The following is an 11687-nucleotide window of genomic DNA, read 5'->3' as shown; positions in this document are numbered from 1 at the left end:
AACTAATCGCTGGGAGCAAACTGTCACATTATATATTTAGTCTCGCCTTGTTAACGCTTCTCGGAGTCATTGATTAGGTTGCTCTTAATGTGTTTTTTCTTAGCCAGTTATGCCCGCACAGAAATAAAACTCCACTGCTGACTTGGCTGTAGTAAGGTCCTGGAAACTGAGCCTACATTTTGCGTAATAGAAAAATGAGCAAAATAGAAAATGGCCGGAGGAGTTCCTTTCGACAACAAAATGGTTGAAATGAGAAATTAATTTCTGGATTCCACAAATCAATAAAGCCCACGTAGGCCTGAGTAATTGTTATTTGTTTGGGCAGAATTGTTAAATTTCAGTTACCAAACCGCTTTAATCATTTTCTGTGGGGACTGGAGCTGTCTCCCCTGCCCCACCCCTCCCTGGCTTTCTTGGATAACTGGGAGAAAGGGGAGGGGCGTGTCTGGAAGTGTTCGCGAGGGCTGGTTCTGCCCGAGTTCCTGACATACAGCTGAAGTCAGAGGTCAAAAGCAGGCTGTGACCTGGGGATGGCGGCTCAAGTGTTGTGCACGTCTCTCTTAGAGGGCACGCGGCTATAGCGTTTCACCCCATTCACTCGCTCGCTCACCCTCTCCACACTACCAGGACCCCTGCATGTTATGGAGGTCAGGGGTGTAACCAGGGCGTGACTGGGGGAGGCGGGTGGGCAGGAAAGGGGGGGGGGGTGCTTGACGGCACTTATAGGCGACAGTTTGCCTCGAAACTGCTGCCTTTTTTTTTTGAAAACTAAAATGTAACATTTTTTAATTCCCATAAAAATACAAGGAGGACATTTGTTTTGCAAAGGGGGTGCCTGGATTATGACACTAGCTCTGAAAATGAAACGCATCCTGGCAATCCGTGTTACGCTTGTGACTGTGTAAGTGTAGCGGTGTGTCATCCAGCGAGGGTGGGGGGGGGGGGGTGGCTGGGGGTGCTGGGGAAGAGGCGCAGGCCGTGTTCATCCTGTCAACACACGGAATCTCTGCTCCGACCCCCGCCAGCTGTCTGAGAGGCCGCAACACGAGAGGACGCAAGTGCTGTGACTGGAGACGCAAGCGGGGAAGGACAAAGAGCTCCGAAAACGTTCCCTCTGGACCTGTTTTTCCTTGGGGTGGGGAGAGGGGGTTGGCATGCAGGGCAAGGGTGCAAAGGGAGATAAATGAGGGAGGCCGAAAATCAGCAGGTTAGGTTCCTACCTCCGGGGCCCCTGGACAGGGATTCCATGCGCGCCTGAAGAGTTTCTGGCTGCAGGTGGCTCGTCCTCACACCCAATTGACCATGTGACCCTGGGGCATGTAGCCACGCCCACTGCCACTGACACAACTCTTCACAAAGTCAAAACCCACGTAGAATGCAATGCATTCCATTACAATACATTACAATCACTTAGCAGATGCTCTTATCTAAAGCGACTTAGTAAAGTGGAGAAACAACCGCGCCTCAGGAACACAAAAGTGCGATATTACCAACCGGGCCCAGACGGCTCATTTGTGACACTGTACCGTATGTATAACACTATGGCTGTTAGCTTTTTGCAATCTGTGAGCCCTGAACACTGTTTTTTTTAGAAAATTATTATTTTTAATTTCTTTATGGAAGAGCATCAGGCTGAAGCAGGCCTGAGCACATTCTGTGAAGTAACCAATCAAAGCTAGTTTTCGGTGAAAATGGCCAATGAAAACTAATTTTCAGTTTTCAGAAATGTGCTGTAGAATGAGAGTGTGAGGAACGATCTTTTTTCCTGTCACCAGTGACATCTGTAATATCTTTGATCACTTTGTGAATGAGAGGAAGAAACACTCACGATATATTTCTCCAGCCTGGCAGCAGATCTGAAACCTGTGTTTGTTGATGAGGAAGATTACTCCCCACTGTCCCAGTTCCAACATCTTGCCAAAATTGTTTTGTTATTTTTTTAGACTCAGCAGAAGGGGCGGAAGTAACGGTTTCAAATGTTAATAGGAGGTTATTTGATAGGAGTCTAAAATAGTCGTGCATCTAAAAGAGAGACTATATGTTAAGTTTGAACTTCCCGAAGAAGGTGGGCGTACATGTAACAGAGACTGCTGTAACTGGAAGTCCATCACAACCCTTTACTATTCAAGGAATGCTTAAGAAATCTGCTCAGGCAGAATGTATTGAAGGTGGTCACGTTCATTATTCGGCTGAACCAGAGGGACCACTGATCAGGCTGAACCTTTATAAATCTTGACCATTAGCTCAGGAAATGCCTACTCAGTTACCCGGCAGTGATAATCTTATTGGGGGCCTTTTTTGTTGACACTCCCGTCTGGGTGTAAGATGCTCCTCTTCCGGCTTCTGAGATCGCAGACATGGAGGTTTGCCAGTAAATGCCATGGGCCACTTGCATCCGGCAGCTAAACGCATCCCTGACGGCACCCACTAAGTCCTTCCGCTCCTCCGCGAAGCAATCCACACCCGAGCATGTGGACGAGCGGCGGAAGCGGCTTTCTCTGCACAGCTCTTTATATCTGAGCGTCCTCCCCTTGATGCCAGCTCCAGTAACGGTTCTCTTCTGTCCCTTCCATTTTGAGACTTCCAGGTCCTTCAGCCCTCAACAGATAAGCCCCCAGAAGCAAAAAGACATCACTTCTTTTTAGCTGCGACCGCAGCTCTATAGCCCTGTCGGTTGGTTGGTTGGTCCACAAAAGTGTCCCACCCTGTAGCTGCCACAGTTGTCGCCCCAGGAGGCTGAAATTTGTCATGGAGGTTGGTCATGACCAAAGGTGGAGCTGAGTAACTTTCAGGCCGATTGACCAACAGGAGGCGTGGTGATGGGCGTGGCCTATCACAAAAAGGCACATAAATCCCGAATGGATTCACAGATTTGCACAAGATTTTGTGGAAATGTTGGTCATGAGCCAAAGTAGAGCTCACATGTTTGTGTGAGGGTGTGTGCATGGATGCATGCACACATGGATGCATGCGCGTGTGCGGTCGCAGCTATTGCGTATTCGTGCTTGTTTTCTTTTTTGTCCAAACTAAGTGCTGATGCATTGCATTCCTCTAGTTTAACATGTTAATCTTATTGGATATTTGAAATGCTGGTTTGGCTAACTGGAGTGCCGTTGGTCTGGCTAACGCCATGGCAGTTTTGCCATTTTTCAGTTCAAACGTCAAGCCAAGAAATGATTTGAATTCTCTAAGTGGTCACACATGGCACTGAATTAATAACTGAAGAGCTGCTGGGTGGCTCATTCGGTTAAGTTGCCGTGTTACGTTGCATGAATGAGCCCCACAGCTTCGAGTCAAATCCAGACCGCTAGCTCCACAGATCGATGTGCAATTGGCGATTGTGTCACCCAGGTTATGCGTTTCACTACTCGCTAGCAACGTCCATGGACTGCATTTTAGAGCTGCATATGAAAGGTCTTCCTCTTACTTTGCTTTCTTTTTGAGCTTAGCTGTAGTTTGCAGTGTGAAAAGAAGCAGCTGGTGACACCACATGTTTCAAGTTGCAGATGTTTACATTCTCCCAAATCAGCAGATAATTGGGCATTTCAAATTATCGTGGACATTGGACATGTTAACCCAGATGTTCAGCCACCAAATTTCTAAAAATTCATTGACACACCGCAAGTATTTGAGGGTTGGGGAATGTTCCTACTTTGAAGAATTCTCAAAAACACTTTAGCAGCATTTTAGATGAATTGTAAATGAAAAAATCACTTCAGTCATTGAGTGATCGACAGCCCACCCCCTGTTTTGCTCATGGTAAACCCTTTCAGAGAACCCCTTCGCATTAATCCAAATTTCAGGTCGTGATTTGAAATTATGCCTGAGTGATATGTTTTCAACAGCTCAGCTCTTCTCTGTGCTCCTGTAGCTGACGACTTAATCCAGCAGTATCTGGCTTCAAGTTACATTTGAAAGGGGTCTTGCCAACTGGTGGCTACAGCTAGTGTTTTCATTGCAGTGCATGTTGCTCGTCTTTAACTGAAGATGCATCTTAACAAATCACGACACCTTTTGTGAGAATCAAATGTCACTCTTCATCTTTTCTTTGTCGTATGCATTGGTGAATTATGTTGTTTTCAGAAAGCAGTTAAACACTGCATTGCACTGGATGATATACTTGACAGAAACAACCGTGACATTCATTTCTGCAGGTTTGACTCCACCTGGGGTCCAAGAAGAGAATTGCAACTGGTCAGCCACCCCAAGGAGACCAATTTAGTGGTTTTCTTCAAAATCACCATTGAGAAACTGGTGAACTTTACGATGATTTCCACCCAAAACTTAAGCATCTTTTTTATCATTATCTTAGGAATAAATGTTGTTATTTTGTCCATGACAAATACAATTCTTTTGCTTCCTCTCAGTCTCATTCACACTGAGGAGGCCAATGTTTTATAAGGAAATAAAAAAACAACATATTTGGGTGTGGTTATTTTGCACTAAAACCGTTGAAATTTGTTGGAGCCAAACTACTCTGGGTACAGATGTACAGATGCCTCCGCCATTTATAGGTCATTTTCAGGCAGGACGTTTTGATAAAGGGTTTGAAACATAATGACTGCAGGAACAAGAAGATTGTTTGGGGGGCAACATAGCTCAGGAGGTAAGAGCGGTTGTCTGGCAGTCGGAGGGTTGCCGGTTCAATCCCCCGCCCTGGGCGTGTCGAAGTGTCCCTGAGCGAGACACCTAACCCCTAATTGCTCCCAACGAGCTGATTGGTACCTTGCATGGCAGCCTTTCACCGTTGGCGGGTGAGTGTGTGTGTGAATGGGTGAATGGGTGAATGAGAGGCATCAATTGTAAAGCGCTTTGGATAAAAGCGCTGTATAAATGCAGTCCATTTACCTTGCAAGCTGCTCAAATATAAGTTTTATTTTCTCATGGACCCACCCAAGCTGAACACCTTCTTACTCAGGCACATCTATTTGTGTAAATCAGAAAAAAAGGCCTGCTATCTGGGGTGACCCTGTTTTTAAGGATTTTCTTTTGGCCTAGACAGCATTTTATGAACTTTACAAAGGTTGGTATGGGGAAATTGTGGGTAAAGGCAAAAAACAAAACAAATCATGTTTTATAGTATTAATTCACAATTAAAAACTTTCATATTGTGTCAATACTTATTTTATTCTCAGTTCAAAAATGGTGCAAGCGCTGCAGTCTCTTATGTAGTCTTTGAAGGTGTAACATTGCTGTACATGCTGCTTTGTCATCACACAATGTGTATTTATTTATAGATAGATAGATAGATAGATTGATTGATTGATTGATTGATTGATTGCTTTAAACCACAAATCTGTGAATGCCCCATACCAGCCATTGTAAAGCTGGCAGGTCATCAGAAATAATATCCAAAATCGCAGAAAGCTAATTATCCCTCAAAATTTACCTTACAAGGTGAAAAAGTTAACTTAGCCTCTTTTTGCTGTAGATTGAATCCAAGTGTTTATGTCCTCTTTGGTTGTTCGGTTCTGATTCTGAAAAAGAACAACGTTTATTTCCTGATGGAACAGTCTAACGGTGGTGACGAAGCTGGTTCTATGCACGGCGGTTGGCACCGTGGCTATTTCTGCTCTTCTCGTTTGACCGCTGAAGTCGATTATTGCCCCGGGACGGTGCTCGTCGTCCTCGGTCGCACGCAGAGAAAGCGTCACTCCGGTGGAAAGCCATGACACAGTGTTATTGTTAGGTTACACGGTCGGGGCTCGTCGCCCTTCCGAAAATGGGCGGTAAACAGATCAAATTCTGTTTTTCACCAGCAAAGGATTAATCCTGGCCTCTTTTTCCTGCCATTCGGATCGCATCTGCTACCTGGATGCTGAATATGGAGCGTTTTTAAAACATGATAGCAGTTGGAACGGCAGTAGGGGGTGTGGGGGTGTGGGGGTTGTGGGTGTGGGGTGTTGAGGGTGCGTTGGGGGGGGGGGGACTCCCGAGAGCTTACGATGTAAAGATTAATCATCCTGCCGGTTCACCCCATTTTTCATGGTTATTGAAGCAGTAACCTTTAGGGGGAAGCAGAGTTTGAGTGTGTGTGTGTGCGTGTGTGTGTTTGGGGTGGGTACACAGGCTGCGACCCTGGTCTTGAACTGCCGCCGTGGTACTACAGGCAAAACACCAAAGACTAAGCCAGAGTAGCTGTGTGTTAAATACACCAAGATGTACTGGATAACTGACTCAGTAAAGGTGCTTGTTCTGTGTATAAATTGTGCCGTTTGGAATGCAACATCTACCAACATAAAAAAGTGTTTTAGAAGTTCAAAATCACAATATAAATCATGGCTGAAATCAATCATGTGATCATTAATCAACTATGAAATGTAGTACTGTGTTTCTTCCTTTTGTTGGTTTTTGAACATTGACATTCTATGTACACTGTCTTTTATTGTTATCTGCCCAGGGACAACAGATGAAATTGAACTTTAATAGCTAATTTTGTCCCATTGCCCCTGTCAAATTAATAATAAAACTAAAAACATACATGGGCACTAACTTGTGGGAAAAGTGTGAACAAGCAAAGCACCAAGGGTCAACACTGGGTGTCTTTACATGCGCACCAATATTCCGATCTTACCACACTCATGGTAATACTCTGATTATTGAATGGTCATGTAAATGCCTTTACCTGATTATCATTACTGACATAAGGTCATGATCAGCATATTAAAACCTGATTAACACACCTGGATATTTTCCCAATCTTTCACATTTTTTTTTTGTTGGTGAATGTAGATATCTTACTCAAATTTCTTTCGGTTTTTTGCGTCCAAAGCCGAAGTCAAAGATCCCGAATGAAGAACCGCTGACTGTGTACGTCATTTTCACTGAGCTTATGGCGATTATGGAAAGAATAATGTCAACGCAGCTATTGGAGTAATTGCATTACTCATATCCATAATAGACTAAACGCTGGCATAAACTGATTGCTCCCCATAATTGGGGTATTGGCACGCATGTAAAGGCAGCCAGTGTGGTCCCTTTGGCTAGGCCCAGAACCCATTCTTGTCACAGGCCTAAGAGCACTAAACAGGGGCCTGGGCCTGGCAGTCGGGCTTGTGGCACCGTACATGTAGGCAAGGCAACACTGGCACCTTTTATCTGCGGCAGGGCCTGGCCACTACATGTTAAAGTGTGATAAAGTCACCTGGTTGACGTTTATTAATATGGTCCTCGACCAAAGGCATTCCTTTAGAAATTCGGTTTTCTTTTGTTTCAAACCATTTTGAATGAACTGCCCAATGAACAGAACACTGCTGGTCAATGTTACTTGCTTCAGTAAATGTAATCATTTTGCTCAATGGGGGAAAAAACTTGTTCTGAAAATTCTGGAAATGAATTTTAATTCAATCAATGAAGTGAATTGCCATGGAATTGACTCCAGCCATTTGGGAGTAACATCTGTGTGTGGTTACAGTTCTTTGATTTTTTTTTTTTCTTTGTACCCTAATTATGTAGGATGTGTGGATGTACACCTTACATTGCACTTGACAAAGATGTGGTGTTCTATTTATTTGTTTATTTTTGTATTTGGACCATAGAATTCCCTCAAAATCATTGAAAAAAGAGAGACTTGGGCAAAAAAATCTTTGTTCATGCACTGGCCTGTTTTCAGAAGTGCGCGTCATCCCCTCTTGAATATATTAAGCAGGCAAATGATATCAACAATTGTTTTGATGCGTAATGCTTGGTGTGTTCCGCAAATGCATAGAGATCAGGTAATGAGAATGAAGCTAAATATATTTAAAAAAAAGAAGAGTAGCTCACGTTCTCATGTTTCCTGCATAGTATATTTATTCAAACTTTACCTGCTGTATAAATACTGGCAATGAAACACAGTGTAACAAACACTATCAAACCTCCAGAAGAAGAGCTACTCACCTACAAACGGAGAATATGGCATCAGGTAAGCAATGCTTGATTTATGCTATTTGGGGCAGCTAAACTAAACCATTCGCATTGAGAGAGCTCCCAATCTTTTTGCTCAAGGGACTACAATGTTTTGAGGAGGTACCAGGGATACCTCTGTAAGAAAATCAAAGCCAGGAATGTCAACAAGGAGATTTTTCCTTGCACCTATTTTCTGATTTTAAAAAATAATAAATTGCATGTTTTATCCAGAAAGGCTTCTCATTAATTGCAAGCAACAATTATATTTGACCTGTGTACCGATTCATAATTACAGAATGGCAGTGCATGCCCTATAAGTCTCATTCTGACTTCAAAACTGTAGAATTACAAGGGGGATTTTATCACAGAGAGATCTACCGAAATTCAAGGTACGCTGAACTTGTGGCTTCTTCTGAAAACGTGTCTCCACTCTTCACCAGGGTTCCTTCTGTGGCCGGTCTTACTGGTCAGCTTCTCTGTGAACGCGGTGGAGCCCATTTCCCTCTACAACCTCTTCACCAGCGCTGTTAACCGAGCACAGCACCTGCACACACTGGCTGCCGAAATATACAAGGAATTTGTAAGCTCAGCGTCACATCCATGCAGTGGTGGAATAAGCAGATCATTTCACACATTTCAGGTCTAGGGGTGTTCAAAAAAAAGTTGGGAAATACCTTCCTGTGACGTTAATAATAAATTATTTATAAAGAAGTCTTCATATATAAAAATGCACCCCAGTTCTCTGTGAGTTTTGTACAGGTGAGATACAGTGTGATTTTTGTACAGGTGAGATACAGTGTGATTTTTGTACAGGTGAGATACAGTGTGATTTTTGTACAGGTGAGATACATTTGATTTCTGTACAGGTGAGATACAGTGTGATTTTTTGTACAGGTACAATACAGTATGATCTTCACGCAGGTGAGATAGACTGTGATTTTTATACAGGTGCAATACAGTGTGATTTTCATGCAGGTGAGATACAGTGTGAGTTTTGTACAGGTGAAATACAGTGTGATTTTTGTACAGGTGAGATACAGTGTGATTTTTCTACAGGTGAGATACAGTGTGATTTTTGTACAGGTGAAATAGTGTGATTTTTGTACAGGTGAAATAGTGTGATTTTTGTACAGGTGAGATACAATGTGATTTTTGTACAGGTGAGATACAGTGTGATTTTTGTACAGGTGAGATACAGTGTGATTTTTGTACAGGTGAGATACAGTGTGATTTTTTGTGCTCTTTGTGCACACAGGAGCGAAGCATCCCACCCGAGGCCCACAGACAGCTCAGCAAGACCTCCCCATTGGCCGGCTGTTACTCCGACTCCATCCCTACCCCCACAGGCAAAGATGAAACGCAGGAGAAATCGGTGAGTGGCACAGTGCCAAAGGAAGAGGGAACTCTAGCAGGCGTGTCCTTCATGTCGGGTACAGTTTAATGCTTTCAGCAATCAAGCTGAGCAGAAAAACTGGTGTAATCCAAAGGTTTAAGTTTATTTCAGTGTAAATTGCATTTAACCACAAGATCTCAACACAATATTCAAATCAAGAGGTTAAAAATGAGAACAAAGGAAGCAGAAAATGGCCATAGTCATTAAGATGAAGTCCATCACATTAGCAGGAATATGTTAAATAGATTTTTTTATAAATGAAAACTGGTGCATAGTAGCTATTAAAACATCAAACATTGCTTGGTTAGAGTGTAGAATTTGCTATAGACAAATTATAACAAACAAATTTATTTGGCTTGACTTTCTCAAAGTCTTCTTGATGAAATTCTTATTTTTAATTTCCTTCAGTAGAGCTGATAGAGAACTCCTAAACATATACCAGGATCTAATCAACATTTGTTGTTGTCCTTAGTTTTATAATTATGCATAGAGTTCACAAAGTTCAACACAAGTTCAACAATCAGTAAAAAAAATGTTAACCTTCTACTGTGATTGTGTCTGAAAAAATGAAACACATGCATGTGTAAATAAGAAACTGATTTTATCCTGGGGGGTATTTCACTATGCTATAATTGCGGGTAAAACCCGCAACAGCTCTTTTAACTTCAGTCCATGTTTCAGATTTGGGAGGGTTCTGGTTTATACATCAGTGCAGTTCTGCAGCTAACTCAGTAATCCTGCTTTGCGAAGCAGGCCCCAGGTTAAGGGGCTGATGTTATCCAGTTTAAACTGGACTTGCTCATAAGTTTATCGCCCTCTATCTGTCAGGACGGGTACTTGCTGCGCATCTCCTCAGCCCTGATCCAGTCATGGGTGTATCCTCTGAAGACCCTGAGCGATGCTTTCTCAAACAGCCTGATGTTTGGGACCTCTGATGGGATCTTTGATAAGCTGGAGGACCTGAACAAGGGCATCAATGAATTAATGAAGGTAAAAATGGGTAAAAAGGGGTAAAGTAGTGCAAGTGTAGTAAAAATGTGTGAGGGACTGGGCTTGTAACTTAAAGGTCCAGGCAACTGGATTCAAATTGTGGTTATATTCCCCAGAAGTGACAACTGATTATTTTCTTAATATTTCTTTCAAGCTTTTAAAACACTTATTGAGTGTTTAAAACAGTTATGACCTTTAATTTGTAATAAACATGATTAGATTTATGAGTCATATGTTGTGATTATGAGGAACATACAGATTTATTGTTAAATGGAGGAAGCCTCCAAAAATAAATGCTACAATTAAAAAATAGATGCATTTCAGGCAAGTTAAACACATATCTTACAAATTCTCAAATGTGTCGGTCATAATCAATCCCAAACTGCATGACTGTAATCCCCGTTGTACTAAGCCCATGACCTGTCTCCTCACAGGTTGTAGGTGACGGTGGCATTTACATTGAGGATGTGAGAAAGCTCCGGTACGAGAACTTCGACGTACACCTTAGGAACGATGCCGGCCTGATGAAGAACTACGGCCTGCTGGCCTGCTTTAAGAAAGACATGCACAAAGTGGAGACCTACCTGAAAGTCACAAAGTGCAGGCGCTTTGTAGAAAGCAACTGCACCCTGTAGGAGCGGTGATGGGAGGGAAACTGCCAAGGGCTTCGGTCCTGTGTTAATGTCCAGACACCACTAGTTGTGCTTTCTCCTTGCCATAATCAACTATCGCCCTTACTGTCTTGTTTGTTCTACTAATCTGCGAGCCACCTTCACTTTGAAAGGAAGCTGTAAATCAGGAATATTAATAAATGAAGAAAAACATGTTGCAGTTGATGTTTTAAAAAATATTTGTGAGCATTGGCATACCTTACACATTGGTGTTGGTCAAAGTAAATTGCTTATGATTGAGAACTATGTAAGGTTTATGATGGACATAATTTCAAGCCATATTAAGTTTTGATCGATGTGGTATTATTCCTTTTTCGAGTGTACGTAGCTGGCTTCAACTATAATATATGAGACGTGAAGGATAAGGCAGGAAATCATTTCACGTTAGACATCATTTAAGCTAGCAGCTCGGTTCACTGGCAGATTGGTAAAATCCAAATATCAACAAAAATGTAATTCCTTTATAAACATAGAGGTTTGTATTAAAATAACAACTCAAAATAGCTTGAGCACCTATGTGAGTAGACATGCTGTCAGTTCCAATCAGGTATTAATTCATTTGTTACTGCTTAAAAGAAAGGGTTTTTAGATAACTTTTTGTTAGAATAATATAACATAAATGAATGAATATAATTCATTAACCATGATGCAATCTTTCAATGACTTATACATTTAGCTGTGTAAGTCATCACCGTACGTTTCTCTCCAATTTTTTTCTTTCTCAGGATGTTTTGCTTCATAACTAA

The 11687-nt window shown here is 42.3% G+C and overlaps 1 protein-coding gene across 1 annotated transcript; it reads left to right on the top strand.

Annotated features, from left to right (window-relative positions):
• The first annotated feature begins 7848 nt into the window (after positions 1 to 7848).
• gh1 (growth hormone 1) lies at positions 7849 to 11101 on the top strand. The gene is made up of 5 exons (XM_035398906.1): positions 7849 to 7903; positions 8328 to 8467; positions 9143 to 9259; positions 10109 to 10270; positions 10705 to 11101. Exons 1-5 carry the CDS (start codon positions 7894 to 7896, stop codon positions 10903 to 10905), a joined length of 630 nt encoding a protein of 209 aa, XP_035254797.1. The 5' UTR covers positions 7849 to 7893; the 3' UTR covers positions 10906 to 11101.
• The last annotated feature ends 586 nt before the right edge of the window (positions 11102 to 11687 follow it).

Source organism: Anguilla anguilla, chromosome 17, assembly GCF_013347855.1.
Source record: "Anguilla anguilla isolate fAngAng1 chromosome 17, fAngAng1.pri, whole genome shotgun sequence".
Taxonomy (NCBI): Eukaryota; Metazoa; Chordata; class Actinopteri; order Anguilliformes; family Anguillidae; genus Anguilla; species Anguilla anguilla.
Note: the sequence above shows the minus strand (reverse complement) of the source record. Positions and strands in the feature narration are given on the sequence as shown.

Bases quoted from the DNA above. Each gene is read 5' to 3' on its own strand.
- gh1 (XM_035398906.1), top strand. The intron at 9,260-10,108 runs GTGAGTGGCACA...TCTATCTGTCAG, and splicing joins ATGAAACGCAGGAGAAATCG to GACGGGTACTTGCTGCGCAT. The intron at 10,271-10,704 runs GTAAAAATGGGT...GTCTCCTCACAG, and splicing joins GCATCAATGAATTAATGAAG to GTTGTAGGTGACGGTGGCAT.